This window comes from Scyliorhinus torazame, chromosome 9, assembly GCF_047496885.1.
Source record: "Scyliorhinus torazame isolate Kashiwa2021f chromosome 9, sScyTor2.1, whole genome shotgun sequence".
Classification (NCBI taxonomy): Eukaryota; Metazoa; Chordata; class Chondrichthyes; order Carcharhiniformes; family Scyliorhinidae; genus Scyliorhinus; species Scyliorhinus torazame.
The window spans coordinates 12,001,215-12,024,892 of NC_092715.1; the positions used below are offsets into that span (position 1 = coordinate 12,001,215).

The window sequence follows — 23,678 nt, forward strand, 5'->3', positions numbered from 1 at the left end:
TTCTTTTAACATCCATAAGACTTAAAACACCTTTTCCCAGAAGCACATCAGGTTAAAGTCACTACTGTTATTAGTTTAAAATCACCAGGATCGATTTACAGTCTTTAGATTACAGAGAGAGACTCTAATAGACCTTCTGGCTGTGACTGCAGCTATCCAGCTCTGAAAACGAAACTAAAACACACGCCGCAGCAAACAACCTAAAATGAAAGTAAAAAGCTGACAGACAGCCCAGCTCCACCCACTCTGTGACATCACTGCAGTAATAAACACCCATTTCTTAAAGGTACTCTCACATGACAGAGATGATGAGGGAGGGTGTGAGGCGATGTGATGAGGGAGGGAGTGGAGGGGTTTGAGGCGAGGTGATGAGGGATGGAGTGGAGGGGTGTGAGGTGAGGTGATGAGGGGAGAGTGGAGCAAGATGATGAGGGGGGAGTGGAGCGAGGTGATGAAGGAGGGTGTGAGGGAAGAGGTGATGAGGGAGGGTGTTGAGAGGTGATGAGGGAGGTGTGAGGCGAGGTGATGAGGGTGGGTGTGAGGGATTAAGTGATGAGGGAGGGTGTGGAGAGGTGATGAGGGAGGGTGTGAGGGATGAAGTGATGAGGGAGGGTGTGGAGAGGTGATGAGGGAGGTGTGAGGCGAGGTGATGAGGGTGGGTGTGAGGGATGAAGTGATGAGGGACGGTGTGGAGAGGTGATGAGGGGGGAGTGGGGAGGTGGGAGTTTGGGAATGTTGGTTTGAGGGATAAATGCGGAGGGAAGTTGGAGCGGCTGAGGGGGAGGTGGGGGTGGGGGGGTTGGGGGGGATTTGACGGGGGAGGTGGGGGGGAAGTGCGGGGTTGGGGGGGATGTGCGGGGTGACGGGGGAGGGTGGGGGGGAGGTGGGGTGGGGGTGGGGTTAGGGGAGGGTAGGGGGAGGTGGGGTTGGGGGAGGTGGGGTGGGGGTGGGGTTAGGGGAGGGTAGGGGGAGGTGGGGTGGGGGTGGGGGAGGGGTGTGTGGGGGGTGGGGTGGGGGTGGGGAGGGTGGGGGGGTGGGGAGTGGGGTGCGGGTGGGGTTAGGGGAGGGTAGGGGGGAAATGGGGTGGGGGTGGGGGTGGGGGATGGGGGTGTGGTGGGTGGGATGGGTTTGGGGGAGGGTGGGGGGTGTGGGGGGTGGGGTGGGGGGGGTTAGGGGAGGGTAGGGGGGAGATGGGGTGGGGGTGGGGGAGGGGGGTGTGGGGGGTGGGGTGGGGGTGGGGGAGTGTGGGGGGGGGTGTGGGGGGTGGGGTGGGGGTGGGGGAGGGTGGGGGGGCTGTGTGCTGTAATACTCTGATTACTGACTCAGTTCCTCACCTTCTCCGCCCAGGAATATCAAACAGAATTGCCACACCGTCTGCGCTCCCCGTGAACAGCAGAAGCAGTGTAACACCCAGGGGTGCAGCACCTCCTGTCGGATCGGCGACTGGTCAAACTGGTCAACGTGTGACCCCTGTGTCAGGAAACAGGTACACGCTCCCCTTTCCAAAACCAAACCTTCCTCTTCCTGAGGGAGGGGGCGAGGGCATGGAGGGCAGGGGGAGGGGGCAGGCAGAGCAGGGGGAGGGCAGGAGAGCGAGGGAGAGGGGGAGGTGGAGGGCCACAGAATTTACAGTGCAGAAGGAGGCCATTCGGCCCATCGACTCTGCACCGACCCACTTAAGCCCTCACTTCCACCCTATCCCCATAACCCAATAACCTCCCCTAACCTTTTTTTGGACACTAAGGGCAATTTTGGACACTAAGGGCAATTTATCATGACCAATCCACCTAACCTGCACATCTTTGGACTGTGGGAGGAAACCGGAGCACCCGGAGGAAACCCACGCACACACGGGGAGGATGTGCAGACTCCGCACAGACAGTGACCCAAGCCGGAATCGAACCTGGGACCCTGGCGCTGTGAAGCCACATTGCTATCCACTTGTGCTACCGTGTTGCCCAGGACAGGTTCGGGACGGGGAGGAGAGGTTGGGGAGGGGTAGGGGGCCGTGGGAGGTTACTCTGTCTCCGCAGCTGAAGGATAGGAGTTTCCTTCATCGATGGACCTAGAGACAATGCAGGAGACACTTTGCTGTACTGCCCCCAGCAGTAGAATAGCACTCGATATAAAACCAAGGACAAGCCTACCCACTGCCTCGAACAGAGAGCCAATGGGAACAGGGTGATAAACCGTTAAAACCTCCTGGGTTCAGCACATACACCAGGAGTGGAACCCGTGAATATGGCCACTGCCTACCCCTTTCCCAGTATTCCAGCTTAACCAGCCTCCCTCAGCCGAGTACCTCAGCGCTTTCCTGGCACTCCCTCAGTACTGACCCTCTGACAGTGCGGCACTCCCTCAGTACTGACCCTCTGACAGTGCAGCACTCCCTCAGTACTGACCCTCTGACAGTGCGGAGCTCCCTCAGTACTGACCCTCTAACAGTGCAGCACTCCCTCAGTACTGACCCTCTGACAGTGCGGAGCTCCCTCAGTACTGACCCTCTGACAGTGCGGCACTCCCTCAGTACTGACCCTCTGACAGTGCAGCGCTCCCTCAGTACTGACCCTCTGACAGTGCAGCACTCCCTCAGTACTGACCCTCTGACAGTGCTGCACTCCCTCAGTACTGACCCTCTGACAGTGCAGCACTCCCTCAGTACTGACCCTCTGACATTGCAGCGCTCCCTCAGTACTGACCCTCTGACAGTGCTGCACTCCCTCAGTACTGACCCTCTGACAGTGCGGCACTCCCTCAGTACTGACCCTCTGACAGTGCTGCACTCCCTCAGTACTGACCCCCTGACAGTGCGGCACTCCCTCAGGACTGACCCTGTGACAGTGAGGCACTCCCTCAATACTGACCCTCTGACAGTGCAGCACTCCCTCAGTACTGACCCTCTGACAGTGCAGCACTCCCTCAGCACTGACCCTCTGACAGTGCGGCACTCCCTCAGTACTGACCCTCTGACAGTGCAGCACTCCCTCAGTACTGACCCTCTGACAGTGCGGCACTCCCTCATTACTGACAATCTGACAGTGCAGCGCTCCCTCAGTACTGACGCTCTGACAGTGCAGCACTCCCTCAGTACTGACCCTCTGACAGTGCAGCACTCCCTCAGTACTGACCCTCTGACAGTGCGGCACTCCCTCAGTACTGACCCTCTGACAGTGCGGCACTCCCTCAGTACTGACCCTCTGACAGTGCTGCACTCCCTCAGTACTGACCCTCTGACAGTGCAGCACTCCCTCAGGACTGACCCTGTGACAGTGAGGCACTCCCTCAATACTGACCCTCTGACAGTGCAGCACTCCCTCAGTACTGACCCTCTGACAGTGCAGCACTCCCTCAGTACTGACCCTCTGACAGTGCGGCACTCCCTCAGTACTGACCCTCTGACAGTGCAGCACTCCCTCAGTACTGACCCTCTGACAGTGCGGCACTCCCTCATTACTGACAATCTGACAGTGCAGCGCTCCCTCAGTACTGACGCTCTGACAGTGCAGCACTCCCTCAGTACTGACCCTCTGACAGTGCAGCACTCCCTCAATACTGACCCTCTGACAGTGCAGCACTCCCTCAGTACTGACCCTCTGACAGTGCAGCACTCCCTCAGTACTGACCCTCTGACAGTGCAGCACTCCCTCAGTACTGACCCTCTGACAGTGCGGCACTCCCTCAATACTGACCCTCTGACAGTGCAGCACTCCCTCAGTACTGACCCTCTGACAGTGCGGCACTCCCTCAGGACTGACCCTGTGACAGTGAGGCACTCCCTCAATACTGACACTCTGACAGTGTGGCACTCCATCAGTACGGACCGTCTGACAGTGCAGCACTCCCTCAATACTGACACTCTGACAGTGCGGCACTCCCTAAGTACTGACCCTCTGACAGTGCAGCAGCCCCTCAGTACTGACCCTCTGACAGTGCAGCACTCCCTTAGTACTGACCCTCTGACAGTACGGCACTCCCTCAGTTCTGACCCTCTGTCAGTGCAGCACTCTCTCAGTATTGATCCTCTGACAGTGCGGCAGTCTCTCAGTACTGACCCTCTGACAGTGCAGCGCTCCCTCAGTACTGACGCTCTGACAGTGCGGCACTCCCTCAGTACTGACCCTCTGACAGTGCGGCACTCCCTCAGTACTGACCCTCTGACAGTGCAGCACTCCCTCAGTACTGACCCTCTGACAGTGCAGCACTCCCTCAGTACTGACCCTCTGACAGTGCAGCATTCCCTCAGTACTGACCCTCTGACAGTGCAGCACTCCCTCAGCACTGGCCTTCTGACAGTGCAGTGCTCCCTCAGTACTGACCGTCTTACAGTGCAGTACTCCCTCAGTATTGACCCTCTGACAGTGCGGCGCTCCCTCAGTACTGACCCTCTGATAGTGCGGCACTCCCTCATTACTGACCCTCTGACAGTGCAGCACTCCCTCAGTACTGACCCTCTGATAGTGCGGCACTCCCTCAGTACTGACCCTCTGACAGTGCAGCACTCCCTCAGTACTGACCCTCTGATAGTGCGGCACTCCCTCATTACTGACCCTCTGACAGTGCAGCACTCCCTCAGTACTGACCCTCTGATAGTGCGGCACTCCCTCAGTACTGACCCTCTGATAGTGCAGCACTCCCCCAGTACTGACCCTCTGACAGTGCGGCACTCCCTCAGTACTGACCCTCTGATAGTGCAGCACTCCCCCAGTACTGACCCTCTGACAGTACAGCACTTCCTCACTACTGACCCTCTGACAGTGCAGCACTCCCTCAGTACTGACCCTCTGACAGTGCGGCGCTCCCTCAGTACTAACACTCTGACAGTGCAGCACTCCCTCAGTACTGACCCTCTGACAGTGCAGCACTCCCTCAGTACTAACACTCTGACAGTGCAGCACTCCCTCAGTACTGACCCTCTGACAGTGCGGCACTCCCTCAGTACTGACCCTCTGACAGTAGCACTCCTTCAATATGCTTTGGAAATCCCCATCTGCAACAAACATAGGTTCACACCAGCGCTGACTGACAGTCAGGGACCTTTACGCGGACGGCAGGATCACAACACCGGACGAACTGACAGAGAAATTCTTGCTAGCCACGGAGAACGAGCTAAGGTACCTGCAGCTCAAAAACTTCCTACGAAAGGAGATAAGGACATACCCACACCCGCCACGATGGACATTACTGGAAGAGTTACTGGACGCAAGCATCCTAGATAAAGGAAACTGTAGCGACATCATGAGCGACTGGTAGAAGGGGCCGACACCGTACTGGATGCGACAAGAAAGAAATGGGAGGAGGACCTGGGGATCGAAATATGGTGGGGATTCTGGAGCGCAGCACTGCATAGGGTCAACTCCACCTCCACCTGCGCAAGGCTCAGCCTGACGCAACTAAAAGTGGTACATAGAGCCCACTTAACAAGAACCCGTATGAGCAGGTTCTTCCCGGAGGTGGAGGACAGATGTGAGCGGTGCCAAGGAGGCCCGGCCAACCCACCCACATGTTCTGGTCCTGCCCGAGACTTGTGGAGTACTGGACTGCCTTCTTCGAGGCAACGTCCAAAGTGGTGGGGGTGAGGGTGGAGCGATTCCCGAAAGTGGCGGTCTTCGGGGTTTCAGACCAGCCAGATCTATTCCTGGGGAGGAGGGCGGACGCCCTTGCCTTTGCCTCCCTGATCGCCCGCCGTAGAATCCTGTTCGGCTGGTGGTCAGCAGCACCACCCAAAGCTGCAGACTGGTTGGCGGTCAGCAGCACCCAAAGCTGCAGACTGGCTGGCGGTCAGCACCACCCAAAGCTGCAGACTGGCTGGCGGTCAGCACCCCCCCCAAAGCTGCAGACTGGCTGGCGGTCAGCACCACCCAAAGCTGCAGACTGGCTGGCGGTCAGCACCCCCCCCAAAGCTGCAGACTGGCTGGCGGTCAGCAGCACCCAAAGCTGCAGACTGGCTGGCGGTCAGCACCCCCCCCAAAGCTGCAGACTGGCTGGCGGTCAGCAGCACCACCCAAAGCTGCGGACTGGCTGGTGGTCAGCAGCACCCAAAGCTGCAGACTGGCTGGCGGTCAGCAGCACCACCCAAAGCTGCAGACTGGCTGGCGGTCAGCACCACCCAAAGCTGCAGACTGGTTGGCGGTCAGCAGCACCACCCAAAGCTGCGGACTGGCTGGCGGTCAGCACCACCCAAAGCTGCAGACTGGCTGGCGGTCAGCACCACCCAAAGCTGCAGACTGGTTGGCGGTCAGCAGCACCACCCAAAGCTGCAGACTGGCTGGCGGTCAGCACCACCCAAAGCTGCAGACTGGCTGGCGGTCAGCAGCACCACCCAAAGCTGCAGACTGGCTGGCGGTCAGCACCACCCAAAGCTGCAGACTGGCTGGCGGTCAGCACCACCCAAAGCTGCAGACTGGCTGGCGGTCAGCACCACCCAAAGCTGCGGACTGGCTGGCGGTCAGCACCACCCAAAGCTGCAGACTGGCTGGCGGTCAGCAGCACCCAAAGCTGCAGACTGGCTGGCGGTCAGCACCACCCAAAGCTGCAGACTGGCTGGCGGTCAGCACCACCCAAAGCTGCGGACTGGCTGGCGGTCAGCAGCACCCAAAGCTGCGGACTGGCTGGCGGTCAGCAGCACCCAAAGCTGCAGACTGGCTGGCGGTCAGCACCACCCAAAGCTGCAGACTGGCTGGCGGTCAGCACCACCCAAAGCTGCAGACTGGCTGGCGGTCAGCAGCACCCAAAGCTGCAGACTGGCTGGTGGTCAGCACCCCCCCCAAAGCTGCAGACTGGCTGGCGGTCAGCACCACCCAAAGCTGCAGACTAGCTGGCGGTCAGCAGCACCCAAAGCTGCAGACTGGCTGGTGGTCAGCACCCCCCAAAGCTGCAGACTGGCTGGCGGTCAGCACCACCCAAAGCTGCAGACTGGCTGGCGGTCAGCAGCACCCAAAGCTGCAGACTGGCTGGCGGTCAGCAGCACCCAAAGCTGCAGACTGGCTGGTGGTCAGCACCCCCCAAAGCTGCAGACTGGCTGGCGGTCAGCAGCACCACCCAAAGCTGCGGACTGGCTGGAGGTCAGCAGCACCACCCAAAGCTGCAGACTGGCTGGCGGTCAGCACCGTCCAAAGCTGCAGACTGGCTGGCGGTCAGCAGCACCGCCCAAAGCTGCAGACTGGTTGGCGGTCAGCACCCCCCCCAAAGCTGCGGACTGGCTGGCGGTCAGCACCCCCCCCAAAGCTGCAGACTGGCTGGCGGTCAGCACCGCCCAAAGCTGCGGACTGGCTGGCGGTCAGCAGCACCACCCAAAGCTGCGGACTGGCTGGCGGTCAGCAGCACCCCCAAAGCTGCGGACTGGCTGGCGGTCAGCACCACCCAAAGCTGCAGACTGGCTGGCGGTCAGCACCCCCCCCAAAGCTGCAGACTGGCTGGCGGTCAGCAGCACCCCCCAAAGCTGCAGACTGGCTGGCGGTCAGCACCACCCAAAGCTGCAGACTGGCTGGCGGTCAGCAGCACCCCCCAAAGCTGCAGACTGGCTGGCGGTCAGCACCACCCAAAGCTGCAGACTGGCTGGCGGTCAGCAGCACCGCCCAAAGCAGCAGACTGGCTGGCGGTCAGCACCACCCAAAGCTGCAGACTGGCTGGCGGTCAGCACCCCCCCCAAAGCTGCAGACTGGCTGGTGGTCAGCAGCACCACCCAAAGCTGCAGACTGGCTGGCGGTCAGCAGCACCCAAAGCTGCAGACTGGCTGGCGGTCAGCACCACCCAAAGCTGCAGACTGGCTGGCGGTCAGCACCACCCAAAGCTGCGGACTGGCTGGCGGTCAGCAGCACCACCCAAAGCTGCGGACTGGCTGGTGGTCAGCAGCACCCAAAGCTGCAGACTGGCTGGTGGTCAGCACCACCCAAAGCTGCGGACTGGCTGGCGGTCAGCAGCACCCAAAGCTGCAGACTGGCTGGCGGTCAGCACCCCCCCCAAAGCTGCAGACTGGCTGGCGGTCAGCACCACCCAAAGCTGCAGACTGGCTGGCGGTCAGCAGCACCCAAAGCTGCAGACTGGCTGGCGGTCAGCACCCCCCCCAAAGCTGCAGACTGGCTGGCGGTCAGCACCCCCCCCAAAGCTGCAGACTGGCTGGCGGTCAGCAGCACCCCCCAAAGCTGCAGACTGGCTGGCGGTCAGCAGCACCCAAAGCTGCAGACTGGCTGGCGGTCAGCACCACCCAAAGCTGCAGACTGGCTGGCGGTCAGCACCCCCCCCAAAGCTGCAGACTGGCTGGCGGTCAGCAGCACCACCCAAAGCTGCAGACTGGCTGGCGGTCAGCACCCCCCCCAAAGCTGCGGACTGGCTGGCGGTCAGCAGCACCCAAAGCTGCAGACTGGCTGGCGGTCAGCGGCACCACCCAAAGCTGCAGACTGGTTGGCGGTCAGCAGCACCCCCCAAAGCTGCAGACTGGCTGGCGGTCAGCACCACCCAAAGCTGCAGACTGGCTGGCGGTCAGCGGCACCACCCAAAGCTGCAGACTGGCTGGCGGTCAGCACCACCCAAAGCTGCGGACTGGCTGGCGGTCAGCAGCATCACCCAAAGCTGCAGACTGGCTGGCGGTCAGCACCACCCAAAGCTGCAGACTGGCTGGCGGTCAGCACCCCCCCCAAAGCTGCAGACTGGCTGGCGGTCAGCACCACCCAAAGCTGCGGACTGGCTGGCGGTCAGCGGCACCACCCAAAGCTGCAGACTGGCTGGCGGTCAGCACCACCCAAAGCTGCAGACTGGCTGGCGGTCAGCGGCACCACCCAAAGCTGCAGACTGGCTGGCGGTCAGCACCACCCAAAGCTGCGGACTGGCTGGCGGTCAGCAGCCTCCCCCCAAAGCTGCAGACTGGCTGGCGGTCAGCACCACCCAAAGCTGCAGACTGGCTGGCGGTCAGCGGCACCACCCAAAGCTGCAGACTGGCTGGCGGTCAGCACCACCCAAAGCTGCAGACTGGCTGGCGGTCAGCAGCACCACCCAAAGCTGCAGACTGGCTGGCGGTCAGCACCACCCAAAGCTGCGGACTGGCTGGCGGTCAGCACCACCCAAAGCTGCAGACTGGCTGGCGGTCAGCAGCACCACCCAAAGCTGCAGACTGGCTGGTGGTCAGCACCACCCAAAGCTGCGGACTGGCTGGCGGTCAGCACCACCCAAAGCTGCAGACTGGCTGGCGGTCAGCAGCACCACCCAAAGCTGCAGACTGGCTGGTGGTCAGCACCACCCAAAGCTGCAGACTGGCTGGCGGTCAGCACCACCCAAAGCTGCAGACTGGCTGGCGGTCAGCAGCACCACCCAAAGCTGCAGACTGGCTGGTGGTCAGCACCACCCAAAGCTGCAGACTGGCTGGCGGTCAGCACCACCCAAAGCTGCAGACTGGCTGGCGGTCAGCACCACCCAAAGCTGCGGACTGGCTGGCGGTCAGCACCACCCAAAGCTGCAGACTGGCTGGCGGTCAGCAGCACCACCCAAAGCTGCAGACTGGCTGGCGGTCAGCACCACCCAAAGCTGCAGACTGGCTGGCGGTCAGCAGCACCCAAAGCTGCAGACTGGCTGGCGGTCAGCACCACCCAAAGCTGCAGACTGGCTGGCGGTCAGCAGCACCACCCAAAGCTGCAGACTGGCTGGCGGTCAGCAGCACCCAAAGCTGCAGACTGGCTGGCGGTCAGCACCCCCCAAAGCTGCAGACTGGCTGGCGGTCAGCAGCACCACCCAAAGCTGCGGACTGGCTGGCGGTCAGCAGCACCACCCAAAGCTGCAGACTGGCTGGCGGTCAGCACCACCCAAAGCTGCAGACTGGCTGGCGGTCAGCAGCACCACCCAAAGCTGCAGACTGGCTGGCGGTCAGCAGCACCCAAAGCTGCAGACTGGCTGGCGGTCAGCATCACCCAAAGCTGCAGACTGGCTGGCGGTCAGCATCACCCAAAGCTGCAGACTGGCTGGCGGTCAGCACCACCCAAAGCTGCAGACTGGCTGGCGGTCAGCAGCACCCAAAGCTGCGGACTGGCTGGAGGTCAGCAGCACCACCCAAAGCTGCAGACTGGCTGGCGGTCAGCATCACCCAAAGCTGCAGACTGGCTGGCGGTCAGCATCACCCAAAGCTGCAGACTGGTTGGCGGTCAGCAGCACCGCCCAAAGCCCAAAGCTGCAGACTGGCTGGCGGTCAGCACCACCCAAAGCTGCGGACTGGCTGGCGGTCAGCAGCACCCAAAGCTGCAGACTGGCTGGCGGTCAGCACCACCCAAAGCTGCAGACTGGCTGGCGGTCAGCACCCCCCAAAGCTGCAGACTGGCTGGCGGTCAGCACCACCCAAAGCTGCGGACTGGCTGGCGGTCAGCACCACCCAAAGCTGCGGACTGGCTGGCGGTCAGCACCCCCCAAAGCTGCAGACTGGCTGGCGGTCAGCATCACCCAAAGCTGCAGACTGGCTGGCGGTCAGCACCACCCAAAGCTGCAGACTGGCTGGCGGTCAGCACCACCCAAAGCTGCGGACTGGCTGGCGGTCAGCACCCCCCAAAGCTGCAGACTGGCTGGCGGTCAGCACCACCCAAAGCTGCAGACTGGCTGGCGGTCAGCATCACCCAAAGCTGCAGACTGGCTGGCGGTCAGCAGCACCCAAAGCTGCAGACTGGCTGGTGGTCAGCAGCACCCAAAGCTGCAGACTGGCTGGCGGTCAGCAGCACCCAAAGCTGCGGACTGGCTGGCGGTCAGCAGCACCCAAAGCTGCAGACTGGCTGGTGGTCAGCAGCACCCAAAGCTGCGGACTGGCTGGCGGTCAGCAGCACCCAAAGCTGCAGACTGGCTGGCGGTCAGCAGCACCACCCAAAGCTGCAGACTGGCTGGCGGTCAGCAGCACCACCCAAAGCTGCAGACTGGCTGGCGGTCAGCACCCCCCCCAAAGCTGCGGACTGGCTGGCGGTCAGCACCACCCAAAGCTGCGGACTGGCTGGCGGTCAGCACCACCCAAAGCTGCAGACTGGCTGGCGGTCAGCACCACCCAAAGCTGCGGACTGGCTGGCGGTCAGCACCACCCAAAGCTGCAGACTGGCTGGCGGTCAGCAGCACCACCCAAAGCTGCGGACTGGCTGGCGGTCAGCAGCACCACCCAAAGCTGCAGACTGACTGGCGGTCAGCACCACCCAAAGCTGCGGACTGGCTGGCGGTCAGCACCACCCAAAGCTGCAGACTGGCTGGCGGTCAGCACCACCCAAAGCTGCAGACTGGCTGGCGGTCAGCAGCACCGCCCAAAGCCCAAAGCTGCAGACTGGCTGGCGGTCAGCACCACCCAAAGCTGCAGACTGGCTGGTGGTCAGCAGCACCCAAAGCTGCGGACTGGCTGGCGGTCAGCAGCACCACCCAAAGCTGCAGACTGGCTGGCGGTCAGCACCACCCAAAGCTGCAGACTGGCTGGCGGTCAGCAGCACCACCCAAAGCTGCAGACTGGCTGGCGGTCAGCACCACCCAAAGCTGCAGACTGGCTGGCGGTCAGCAGCACCACCCAAAGCTGCGGACTGGCTGGTGGTCAGCACCACCCAAAGCTGCAGACTGGCTGGCGGTCAGCAGCACCACCCAAAGCTGCAGACTGGCTGGCGGTCAGCAGCACCACCCAAAGCTGCGGACTGGCTGTCCGACCTCTCAGAATCTCTCCAAATGGAGAAAATCAAATTTGCCATCCGAGGGTCAGACGACGGCTTCCACAGAACGTGGGAGCCATTCACCCAATTGTTCCGGGTCCTGTTTGTGGCCAGCGAGCAAGCAGAAGAATAGCCAGGTAGCCAAGAAACAGGGGAGAGTAGCCGAAGCAGGAGAGGGAGAGATAGACCGGGAGGGGGTGGGGGGGTGGACAGCTAAACCTCAGAGGAAAGAAAGGCGAACCGCAGGAGGGGTGGGAGGGGGCAGAAGCGGGGGGGGGGAGGGGGGGAAGAGGGAAAAGACAGGGAACAATCGAGGAGAACCAGGGAGGGGGGGGGGGGGAGGCAAGGAAACGATAACAAACCTGGCATCTCCAGGAACAGAGAGCAAGGAGAATCCGGGCGGAAGACGGGAGGAACGGCTGAAGCGGAGGTGAGCGCGAGACGAGAAGGGCAGCGAGATCTGTCCGGGAGAAGCAAGCGACAACACAACACCAGACCCATTCGTGTATTGCCCTCTGTAATTGTTTCCCCGGCAACCAAATGTATATCTGCCCCCCCAGTCTCCATCTGTGTCTGGCCACGCCGAATTACAGGACTGAAAGCTCTCCGTCTCGATTCGCCTCCTGTGACATGGATTTGAGGAGCTGAGTGCCCTCTATTGGTGCTGTGCGCCTCCTCGGTAACTCTCCTTACCCTGGGATCTTTAGTTTCGTTCCAGGGCTCTGTTGAAACCAGCCGAGTTCGGAGGCCTGTGTGAGGAGACGGAGATGAGCAGTGACCGGCCGTGCTTACCTGACAGACTGTGCACCATTCAGCAAACGGACTGCGCCAATAAGTTCCTCTGTCAGAACGGTAAAAATATTCTTATTGAGCAATAATCCTTACAGCACAGAATGTGGCCACCAGCCTATCCTCCCCATGCACCATCTTTGAAAGGTTTACTTCATCCTATAAAGCTACCATTTAAAAATTTTATTCATTCAGGGGATGGGGTGACGTCAACATTTATTGCCCACCCCTAATTGCCCTTTAACTGGGTGGTTTGCTCGTCCATTCCAGAGGGTCAGTTAAGAGCCAGCCACATTGCTGTGGGTCTGGAGTCAGGTGTGGGCCAGACCGGGTAAGGACGGCAGATTTCCTTCCCTGAAGGACATTAGTGAACCAGTCGGATTTTAAAAACAAAAAATATTTTTATTCTCCTCCTTTTTCACATTTTCTCCCAATTTTACACCCATCAACAATAAACAATAATCAGTAACGAATGTAATGTCAATCCCCATATCAATAACAACGATCCCATCCTCCCGCCAAACCCCAAACATTTGCCCGCATGTTCACATAAACAAATGACAAAAAGGAGTCAGGAATCACCCATTGTCACCATTAACACATCCAGTCCCCCTCCCCCCAACCCGCCCAGCCCCCCCACTAATGTTCGATGTGATCCAATTCTCAAAAGTGCAGAATGAATAACGCCCATGAATTGTAGAACCCCTCCATCCTTCCCCTCAGTTCAAACTTAACCTTCTCAAGCGTCAAGAATTCCAACAGGCCCCCCCGCCACGCCAGGGTGGAGAGGTTGATCTCCACCCTAACAGGATCCGCCTTCGGGCGATCAACGAGGCGAAGGCTACAACATCTGCCTCCGCACCCGTTTCCAACCCCGGCTGGTCCGACACCCCGAATATGGCCTCCCGGGGACCCGGGTCCAGTTTCACGTGCAGCACTTTAGAGATTACCCTAAAAACCTCCTTTCAGTAATCCTCCAGCTTTGGACAGGACCAAAATATATGAAGTTGGTTTACGCCCCCCCCCCCCGGCAACGTTCACACACATCTTCTACCCCCTCAAAGAGCCGGCTCATCCTCGCCCTTGTAAGGTGCGCTCTATACACCACCTTCAGCTGTATCAGCCCCAACCTCGCACACGAGGTGGAGGCGTTCACCCTCCGGAGCACCTCATACCAGAACCCCTCCTCCATACCCTCTCCCAACTCTTCCTCCCACTTTGCCTTGATCCCTTCCAGCGGCGTCTGCACCTCCTCCAAAATAGCCCCGTAAACCGCCGATACTACCCCCTTCTCCAGTCCCCCTGTCGTCAGCACCTCCTCCAGCAATGTGGAAGCCGGCTCGACTGGGAAGCTCTGTATCTCCTTCCTGGCACAGTCTCCAACCTGCATGTATCTAAATATTTCCCCCTGCTCCAGCCCATACTTCGCTTCCAGCTCCTTCAATCCTGCAAACCGACCACCAAGAAACAAATCTTTTAGTGTCCTCCCATCTCCGAAAATTTCCATCCCACTTCCCTGGCTCAAATCTATGATTCCCCTGAATCGGCATTTCCCTTGAGCCTGCCCCGAACCCAAAGTGCTGTCGAAACTGCCTCCAATTTCTCAGCGAAGCTATTACTACCGGACTGACGGAGTATCTCCCCGGGGCGGCTATCGGGAGCGGCGCTGTCGCTAGCGCCTTCAATCCCAACCCCCTGCACAAACTCTCCTCCATTCTGACCCATTGGGAGTCAACCCCTCTGACCCAGCTCCGCACCTTCTCCACATTCGCCCAGGTTGGGAAGACCCAAACCCCCTGCCTGCCTTCCTCTGTGTATCATAGAATCCTAGAATTTGAAGTGCAGAAGGAGGCCATTCGGTCCATTGAGTCTGCACCAGCTCCTGGAAAGAGACACTACTTAAGCCCATGCCTCCACCCTATCCCTGTTACCCCACCTCATCCTTTTTGACAGTAAGGGGCAATTTATCATGGCCAATCCACCTAACAGCACATCTTTGGACTGTGGGAGGAAACCGGAGCACCCGGAGGAAACCCACGCACACACGGGGAGAACGTGCAGACTCCGCACAGACAGTGACCCAAGCCGGAATCGAACCTGGAAGCTGTAATAGCACCTTTCTAATTCTGGCCACCTTCCCTCCCCATATGAATGAGGTAATCATCCCTTCAATCTGTCTAAAAAATGCCTTTGGCAGGAAAATCGGCAGGCATTGGAAAACAAACAGAACTCGCGGCAACACGTTCATTTTAACCGCCTGTACCCGACCCGCCAGTGACAGAGGGAGACCATCCCACCTTGCCAGATCAGCTTTCACCCTCCCCACCCAACTAGAAATGTTGTACCTGCGAAGCCCCCCTCACTCCCAAGCAGCCTGGACCCCCAGGTATCTAAAGTGAGTCCCTGCCCTGCGGAATGGCAGCCCTCCCACCCCTGCCCCCACCCCCGGCTGAGACACCACAAAATATTAATTCTTGTCCAGATTTAATTTGTACCCCGAGAAGGACCCAAACACCCGAAGCAGCTCCAGTATTCCCCCTGAGATACCCTCAATTACGACTCAGGAGAGAAGATTGATAATTCAAAGGCTTTAATTACCAGAGAACCAGACAGCTGCTGAGAAGTGTGCTCACTGCCCACTGAACGTAACCTTATATACAGTTCCCTAGGGGCGGAGCCGGAGGCGGAGTCTCCCAGGGTTCCAAACCCGGTCTTAAAGGGGCCCACGCATTAAAGGTACATGTGTATACAGATATCATTCATCACACCCCCTATTGACACACTCAGATCCGACACGTATAATAACAAGTCATCAGCATATAAGGACACCCTGTGCTCTATACCCCCCCCGTACTTTGCCTTTCCATACCCCCAAACTGTTTTACGTGATGGCCAATGGCTCAATCGCGAGTGCAAACAACAGGGGGGACATAGGACATCTCTGCCTCGTCCCACGGTGGAGAGGAAAGGATTTCGAGCTGATGTTATTTGTGCGAGACTCGCCCTCGGTTCCTTATATAGTAAGTAGCTTTACCCAATCCACAAATCTTGGTCCAATCCCAAACCGCTGCAGAACTGCCATCAAGCACCCCCATTCTACCCAGTCAAACACTTTCTCGGCGTCCAATGCCACAACCACCTCTGTTTCCTTCCCCTCCGCCGGTACCATAACCACGTTCAATACCCTCCTAACGTTTGAAAAGAGCTGCCTCCCTCTCACAAACCCCGTCTGATCTTCACCTGTCACCTTCGGGAGGCACTCCTCCAGCCTACCCGCCAGTACCTTCGCCAATATCTTTGCGTCCACGTTTAAAAGTGATCTGGGCCTATACGACCCACACTCCGTCGGGTCCTTATCTTTCTAAAGTAATAGGGAAATCGATGCCTGCCCCAAAGATGTGGCAACACCCCCTTCCCTATCGCCTCCTCAAACATCCCCACCATCAGCAGTACCAGCTTATTTTTGAATTTTTTTATAATATTCCACCGGAAACCCATCCGGCCCTGCCACCTTCCCTGACTGCATCCTCCCAATCGCACCTTTTTATCTCCTGCTCCATTATCGCCCCCTCTAATGTAGCCCTGTCCCCCTCCCCTAACCTCGGGTACTCCAGCCCATCTAGAAATTCCTGCATCTCCCGGCCCCCCCCAGGTGGCTCTGACCTGTACAACCTCTCATAGAATTCCTTAAAGACCTTGTTAATCTGATCTGGAGCTACCACCAACTTCCCTGCCTTGTCCCGCACTGGACAATTTTGCATGCCGCATCCTCTGTCCGGAGCTGACACGCCAACGTACGCCCCCCAGTCTTCGCTCCATGATCGTAAACTTGCTCGCCTCAATTGGCGTACTGCTCTCCTGGTAGATAGTCGGATAAAGCTCACCTTTTCCAACTGCGCTGGGTCCCTATCTTTTGCATACCTCCTGTCTACCTCCAGCATCTCATCTATTATCCTCTGACATTCCAACCTCTCCTCTTTGTCTAGCCTAGCCTTGAGCGAGATCACCTCATCCCTCACCACTGCCTTTAAAGCCTCCCAGGCAACCGCCTTCGATGCCTCACCCGTGCAGTTAAAACCTACACATTCCTCGATTACTTTTTCAATTTTGTCACAGAACCCTCGGTCCGTCAAAAGTCCCACATCTAACTTCCACCCCGGCCTCTGCGCTACCCCCTTCTCCAGTACCATATCTACCCAATGCAGAGCATGATCTGATATTGCAATTGCCGAGTACTCCGACACTTTAACCCCAGCCAGCAGTGCCTTCCCCATCATTAAAAGGTCAATCCACGAGTACACCTCATGGACCGCTGAGAATAACGAGTACTGCCGTTCCCTTGGGTGCAGAGACCTCCAAGGGTCCACCCCTCCCATTTCCACCATTAGCCCAGCCAACGCCTTCGCCCCCCACTGACGGGGCCAGCGAGCGCGGCCGTGACCTGTCCAACCTTGGCTCCTGCACCAAGTTCCAGTCCCCCCCCCCCCCCCCCCACTATCAGTTCGTGTGTGTCCAAGTCGGGGATGGCCCCACACACCATCTTTGCAAATCCCACATTGTCCCAATTGGGACCGTAAACACTTACCAGCTCCACTAGCCTCCGCTTCAGTGTCCCTGTCACAATCACATACCTACCCCCCTGATCTGCCACCACTTCTCCATCTGGAAGCGTGCTCTTTTGCTGACCATTGCCGCTACCCCTCGAGCCCTTCCGTCAAATCCAGAATGAAACACCTGACTAACCCAGCTCTTTTTAAGTCTCACCTGGTCCTTCACCCTCAGCTGAGTCTCCTGCAGAATTGCTACATCGGCTTTCAAACTTTTAAGATGCGCAAGCACCCTTGACCTCTTGACTGGGCCTCCCACCCCCCTCACGTTCCATGTGCCTATCCTAACTGGGGGTCTCTCACCCCCCCCCCCCCCTTCTTATCCACCATTATCATACCACCGGACCCTGCCCCGTGAGCCTGACCCGTCTGTTTCCATTATTAACGTCGAACCCCCTCCCCCCTTCCCAGAATACACTTCCCCTCAAACAAATCTCACCCAGTATCGATCCCCCCCCCCCCCCCCCCCCACTGCTCACCTCGTAGGCCCGTCGAGACCTGCTACCCGGGCTCCAATGTCCACAGCCCTCCTCCCATCTGACCTCCATTCACTAGCCGACTTCAGTTAGCTAGCACAGCTGGTCCCCCTCACCCACCCCCCCCCTCCCTCAAAAGGCATACTGTTCCCTCCCACCCAGAAGAAAAAGAAAAACAATCTAACACATACAATTCAATGTAATAACATATAACCGTTGCAACAAACAAAAAGGAACAAAAATGCCAATCAAACCAAACAAAAACTTAAACGCTATAACAATGTGAAGTCAAGTCAGTGACAATACAGGTCGGTGAAAAGAAAGTTACAACATTTATACATTTTCCAGCTGGCCAATCACAGTCCACGGTCTCTCTTCCAGCTCCGCTCCTCACGTCTCTCCCAAGCCCGCTGCCCTCCCGAACGCCTCAGCCGCCTCAACCGTTTCAAAATAAAAATCTTTGGCGTTGTCCGTCACCCTCAGCCTCGCCGGGTACACCGTACCAAATCGCAGTGTACAGTGCCGCTTTCACTCGGCTGAACGCCGCTCGTCTCTTCGCCCACTCCACCGTCAAGTCCTGGTGAATCCGAACTCTCGCACCACCTCCCGCTTCTGCTTCGCCCAGTTTAACACCTTCTCCGTCACGTGGTATTTATGGAAGCAGATAATTACTGCTCTCGGCGGCTCGTTTACTTTGGGCTTCGGCTCAGCCTTAACGACCGAGGAGCTCGGTCCAGTTCATACCGGGAGGGGTCTTCACCCTCCCCCATCAACTCCGCCAGCCTTGTATGCTCTGGTGATTCAAGTACTCATCTAAATATTGCTGAAATGTTGTGAGGCTCCCGCCCCACCACCCATTCAGACAGCGACGTCCTGAGTCCCACCACCCCCCCCCCCGCCCCAGGCCGGAGAATCGCCGCAACCGCGCAGACACGGCAGAGTCCCGCCGAGGCCGTTCACCCCTGGCCGCTGCCGGCGGGAACTCTGCACAAAGGGTCGGGGGGTGGCGGCCTGTGGGCTGGGGAAAAACGCTCCTTCATCGGGGGGGGGGGGGGGGGGGGGGGTGAGGGGGGGCTCCGATGGGGTCTGGCCGCGATTGGGACTCACCGATCAGCGGGCGAGTGTCTCCCCCCCCGGAAAACCTTGTTATGATTCCGGCCGCACAACCCCGAAGCCATGTTGCGTCGGGGCCGGAGCGTTCCGTGAGTCTACTGCACATGCGTCATGTGGGGGCCAGAATCGCTACTGCCCGCGCACGTTTCACGCCGTCGTGAAACACGACAGCGTTCACGACAGCGCGGACACTTAGTCCCGTGATCGGTGAATTGTGCCCTCTATGCCTTGGTTAATAAAGGCAAGTATCCTAAATACCTCTTAACCACCTTATCTACCTGTCCTGCTGCCTTCAGGGATCTATGGACATGCACCCCAAGGTCTCTCTGGTCCTCTGTACTTTGTAGGGTCCTACCGTTCATTGTGTATTCCCTTGTCTTGTTAGTCCTCTCAAATGTCTGTGCCTGTGTGGAACGATCTGTTTGGACACTACGCAGAACAATACTTTTCACTGTACCTCCACGTGACAATAAATCAAATCAAATCAGCTACAAATACAAATATAAATACCCATCACCTCACACTGTTCAGGGTTAAATTCCCTTTGGCACTGTTCTGCCCCTGTGTCCAACCCATCTCGAGCCTCCTGTAATCTCAGGGTGTCCTCACTATTTACCACTTTTTGTGTCATCTGCGAACTTACTGATCTGCCAAATTTCCCTGGATCCCACGGGCTCTTACCGAGTTGATCAGTCCCCCATCAGTCCCACCTGCTGCCTGGGGAAAGCGGGCAGCAAAATCAAAGATCCTCCACCCGGGTTATTCTCTCTTCCAAATTCTTCCATCGGGCAGGAGATACAGAAGTCTGAGAACACGCACGAACAGACTCAAAAACAGCTTCTTCCCCACTGTCACCAGACGCCTAAATGACCCTCTTGTGGACTGAATTGATCTCTTCACACATCTTCTCTACTGAGTCGCACTACACTCCGTATGCTTCACCCGATACCTGTATCTATGTATTTACGTTGTGTGTTTATCGTATGATCTATGTTTTTTGTGTATGAGCGATCTGTCTGGACTGTACACAGAGCAATACCTTCCACTGTACCTGGGTACACGTGACAATAAACCCAAACCCAAATCCAAATCCATGTGGGACCTTGTTAAAAGTTTTACTGAAGTCCATGTAGACCGCATCCACTGCACTGCCTTCATCTGCACCCTTAGTCACTGCCTCGAAAAATTCAATCAAATTTGTTAGATATGATCTTCCCCTGACAAAGCCTTGGATTTGAATTTGTTTATTGTTGCGTGTACCGAGGTACAGTGAAAAGTATTGTTTTACGAGCAACTCAAACAGGTTATTTAGCACATGAAAAGGGAAGAAAATAAAAAGAAAATACATAATAGTGCAACACAAGGTTCACAATGGCAGTCTTTCTGACTGCTCTTGGTTAAACTTTGTCTCTCCAAGTGGAGATTAATTCTGTCCCTCAGAATTTTTTCCAATAATCTCCTCGTTGCTGATGTTAGATTCACTGGCCTGTAATTACCTGGGACTGGATTCTCCGACTCTGAGCTAACGTTTCGAGTCAGGTGACCCTTTGCCAAAGACTCGAAGCATTAGCTCTTTTCTCTCCCCACAGATGCTGAGATTTTTCAGCATTTTCTTTTTGGTTCAGATTCCAGCACCCGCAGTAATTTGCTTTTCTCCGACTCTGAGACTAAGTGCTGGCGCCGGCTTGGGAACGGGGGTGGTTTATGACCGAGAAAACAGCGCAAACCGGTCCTCCGTCTGGTAGGGGGGCTAGCAGGCAAGCAGCGCAGAGCACTCGGCACTAGCTACGGATACGGCCGGAGAATTGCGGGTCCGTGGCCGCGCATGCACACAGCGGCCTGCAGGGGGCAGTATAATCAAAGACCCCTGCCACCTGGGTTACTCCTCTTCCAACCTCTTCCATCGGGCAGGAGATACAGAAGTCTGAGAACACGCCCGAACAGACTCAAAAACAGCTTCTTCCCCACTGTTACCAGACTCCTGAATGGCCCTCTTATAGAGTGATCTGATTTCTCCACACATCTTCTCTACTGAGTCGCACTACACTCCGTGTGCTTCACCCAATGTCTTTTTTGATTTTTTAAATTGTTTTTATAAATTAAATTTTTTTTTTCCCAATAAGAGGCAATTTAGCGTGGCCAATCCACCTAACCTGCACATAAGAATATAAGAACATAAGAACTAGGAGCAGGAGTAGGCCATCTGGCCCTCGAGCCTGCTCCGCCATTCAATGAGATCATGGCTGATCTTTTGTGGACTCAGCTCCACTTTCCCACCGAACACCATAACCCTTAATCCCTTTATTCTTCAAAAAACTATCTATCTTTATCTTAAAAACATCCAACAAGATCGCCTCAACTGCTTCACTGGGCAAGGAATTCCACAGATTCACAACCCTTTGGGTGAAGAAGTTCCTCCTAAACTCAGTCCTAAATCTACTTCCCCTTATTTTGAGGCTATGCCCCCTAGTTCTGCTTTCACCCGCCAGTGGAAACAACCTGCCCGCATCTATCCTATCTATTCCCTTCATAATTTTATATGTTTCTATAAGATCCCCCCTCATCCTTCTAAATTCCAACGAGTATAGTCCCAGTCTACTCAACCTCTCCTCGTAATCCAACCCCTTCAGCTCTGGGATTAACCTAGTGAATCTCCTCTGCACACCCTCCAGTGCCAGTACGTCCTTTCTCAAGTAAGGAGACCAAAACTGAACACAATACTCCAGGTGTGGCCTCACTAACACCTTATACAATTGCAGCATAACCTCCCTAGTCTTAAACTCCATCCCTCTAGCAATCACCTGTTGCACCTGTAAACCAACTTTTTGTGACTCATGCACTAGCACACCCAGGTCTCTCTGCACAGCAGCATGTTTTAATATTTTATCATTTAAATAATAATCCCTTTTGCCGTTATTCTTACCAAAATGGATAACCTCACATTTGTCAACATTGTATTTCATCTGCCAGACCCTAGCCCAATCACTTAGCCTATCCAAATCCCTCTGCAGACTTCCAGTATCCTCTACACTTTTTGCTTTACCACTTATCTTAGTGTCGTCTGCAAACTTGGACACATTGCGCTTGGTCCCCAACTCCAAATCATCTGTGTAAATTGTGAACAGTTGTGGGCCCAACACCGATCCCTGAGGGACACCACTAGCTACTGATTGCCAACCAGAGAAACACCCATTAATCCCCACTCTTTGCTTTCTATTAATTAACCAATCCTCTATCCATGCTACTACTTTCCCCTTAATGCCATGCATCTTTATCTTATGCAACAACCTTTTGTGTGGCACCTTGTCAAAGGCTTTCTGGAAATCCAGATATACCACATCCATTGGCTCCCCGTTATCTACCGCACTGGTATTGTCCTCAAAAAATTCCACTAAATTACACTAAATTTTTTTGGTTGTGGGGGTGAGACCCACACAGACATGGGGAGAATGTGCAAACTCCACATGGACACTGGCCCAGCGACTGGGATCGAACCCGGGTCCTCAGCGCTGCAGTCCCAGTGCTAACCACTGCGCCACCGTGCCGCCTTACAATTCAGTGATTCTGGTTGGGGCCTGTTTGGTTATTACATTGTTTATTCAGGAGCTGAATCGGCCTTGTAACGACAAGTAACAGAATCGACATCTTTCTCGCTGCCCTCCCCTAATCCCTCCCCGTCTACCCTCCATCCCCTCTTCTTCCCCTCTCCCCTCTCCTCTCCCTCCACCTTCCTGCTTGCACCCTCCATCCACCACCCTCCATCTCCCCTTCGATCTTCATCCTCCCTCCCCCCCTTCACCCACTCTCCTCCCCTTCCCCAAGCCGCGTCCGTCCTCGACTCCCCCACCGCTCCCCCTGCTGTATTTCAGGATACTGCATCGAACGGAGGCTGGAATGCAATGGTGAAAACAACTGTGCAGATGGCTCAGACGAGGAGGGATGTGGAAAGAAGACGTTGGCGTGCCCCCGAGAGGTCGAGGGCCTCCCCGGACTCCAACTCATCGGCAGCGGGTAGGAGAGAGCCACCCATCGGTGTGGGCCGGGGGTCAGGTGTCCATCTTGGATGTGAGTCGGGGATTGGGTGTGGGAATGGGTCAGGGGTTTAAGCGGTTGTGGGTCAGGCGTTGGGACCTTGGGTCAGAACCTGTGGAAGGTGGGTCAGGGGTGAAGGGTGAGAATCGGTCAGTGGTCAAAGGGGACATGGGTCAGAGGTTTTGAGTACAGGAAACAGCATCAAACACAGAAAATGCTGGCCAATCTCAGCAGGTCTGTCAGCATCTGTGGAGAGAAAAGGGAGCGAACGTTTCGAGTCTGGTGACTCTTTGTCAAAGCTTTATCAAAGGATCATCCAGACTCCAAACATTAGCTCCCTTCTCTCTCCACAGACGCTGACAGACCTGCTGAGATTGGCCAGCATTTTCTGCTTTTGTTTCAGATTCCAGCATCCACAGTAATCTGTTTGTATCGAAGAATCAGGCTGTTTTACTGCAATTGTACAGGGAGCATTGGTGAGGTCACACCTGGAGTATTGTGGGCAGTTGTGGTCTCCTTACCTGAGGAAGGATGTTCTTGCTATGGAGGGAGAGCAGCGAAGGTTTACCCGGCTGATTCCTGGGATGGCGGGACTGTCACATGACGAGAGACTGAGGGCGCGATTCTCCAGAAGAATTTCTAAGTTCATTAGTGGCGGGTTTCTCAGGGAGTTCCCGCTGTCTCTGCCGGATTGTTCCCCACTGTTATTCAATATCACTTATGGCGCGAATTTCCAGCTTCGTTACGCTTGAGCGAGAGCGTAACAAGGGCGGTGAATAGCGGGAGAGGCTACAAATGGGAACCGCGACAGGCGGCAAACAGTTTGCGATGCACCCGGCCCGCTCCCGTACGCGAAATCGGGATCTCGCCCTAACGTGGCGAGAAACCAATTATCACCACTTAAACCCCATTTCCATACAATTAACGGGAGCCACCCCGTATCCAGCGGCCTCCCGTCAGTCAGCAGCCTCCCCAGCGAGTGGTCACGCTGGCGCCGATTAATACTCCTTTTGAAAACA

General features: G+C 56.7%; 1 protein-coding gene across 2 annotated transcripts in view; it reads left to right on the forward strand.

Annotated features, from left to right (window-relative positions):
- LOC140429064 (complement component C6-like) overlaps positions 1 to 23,678 on the forward strand; it is a 281,293-nt gene that overhangs the window by 40,451 nt on the left and 217,164 nt on the right. For both annotated transcript variants that reach the window (XM_072515604.1, XM_072515605.1), the window contains exons 3-5: positions 1,348 to 1,486; positions 12,350 to 12,494; positions 22,497 to 22,638. In XM_072515604.1, the coding sequence (XP_072371705.1) occupies positions 1,348 to 1,486; positions 12,350 to 12,494; positions 22,497 to 22,638 (426 nt within the window). The remainder of the gene's footprint in view (positions 1 to 1,347; positions 1,487 to 12,349; positions 12,495 to 22,496; positions 22,639 to 23,678) is intronic.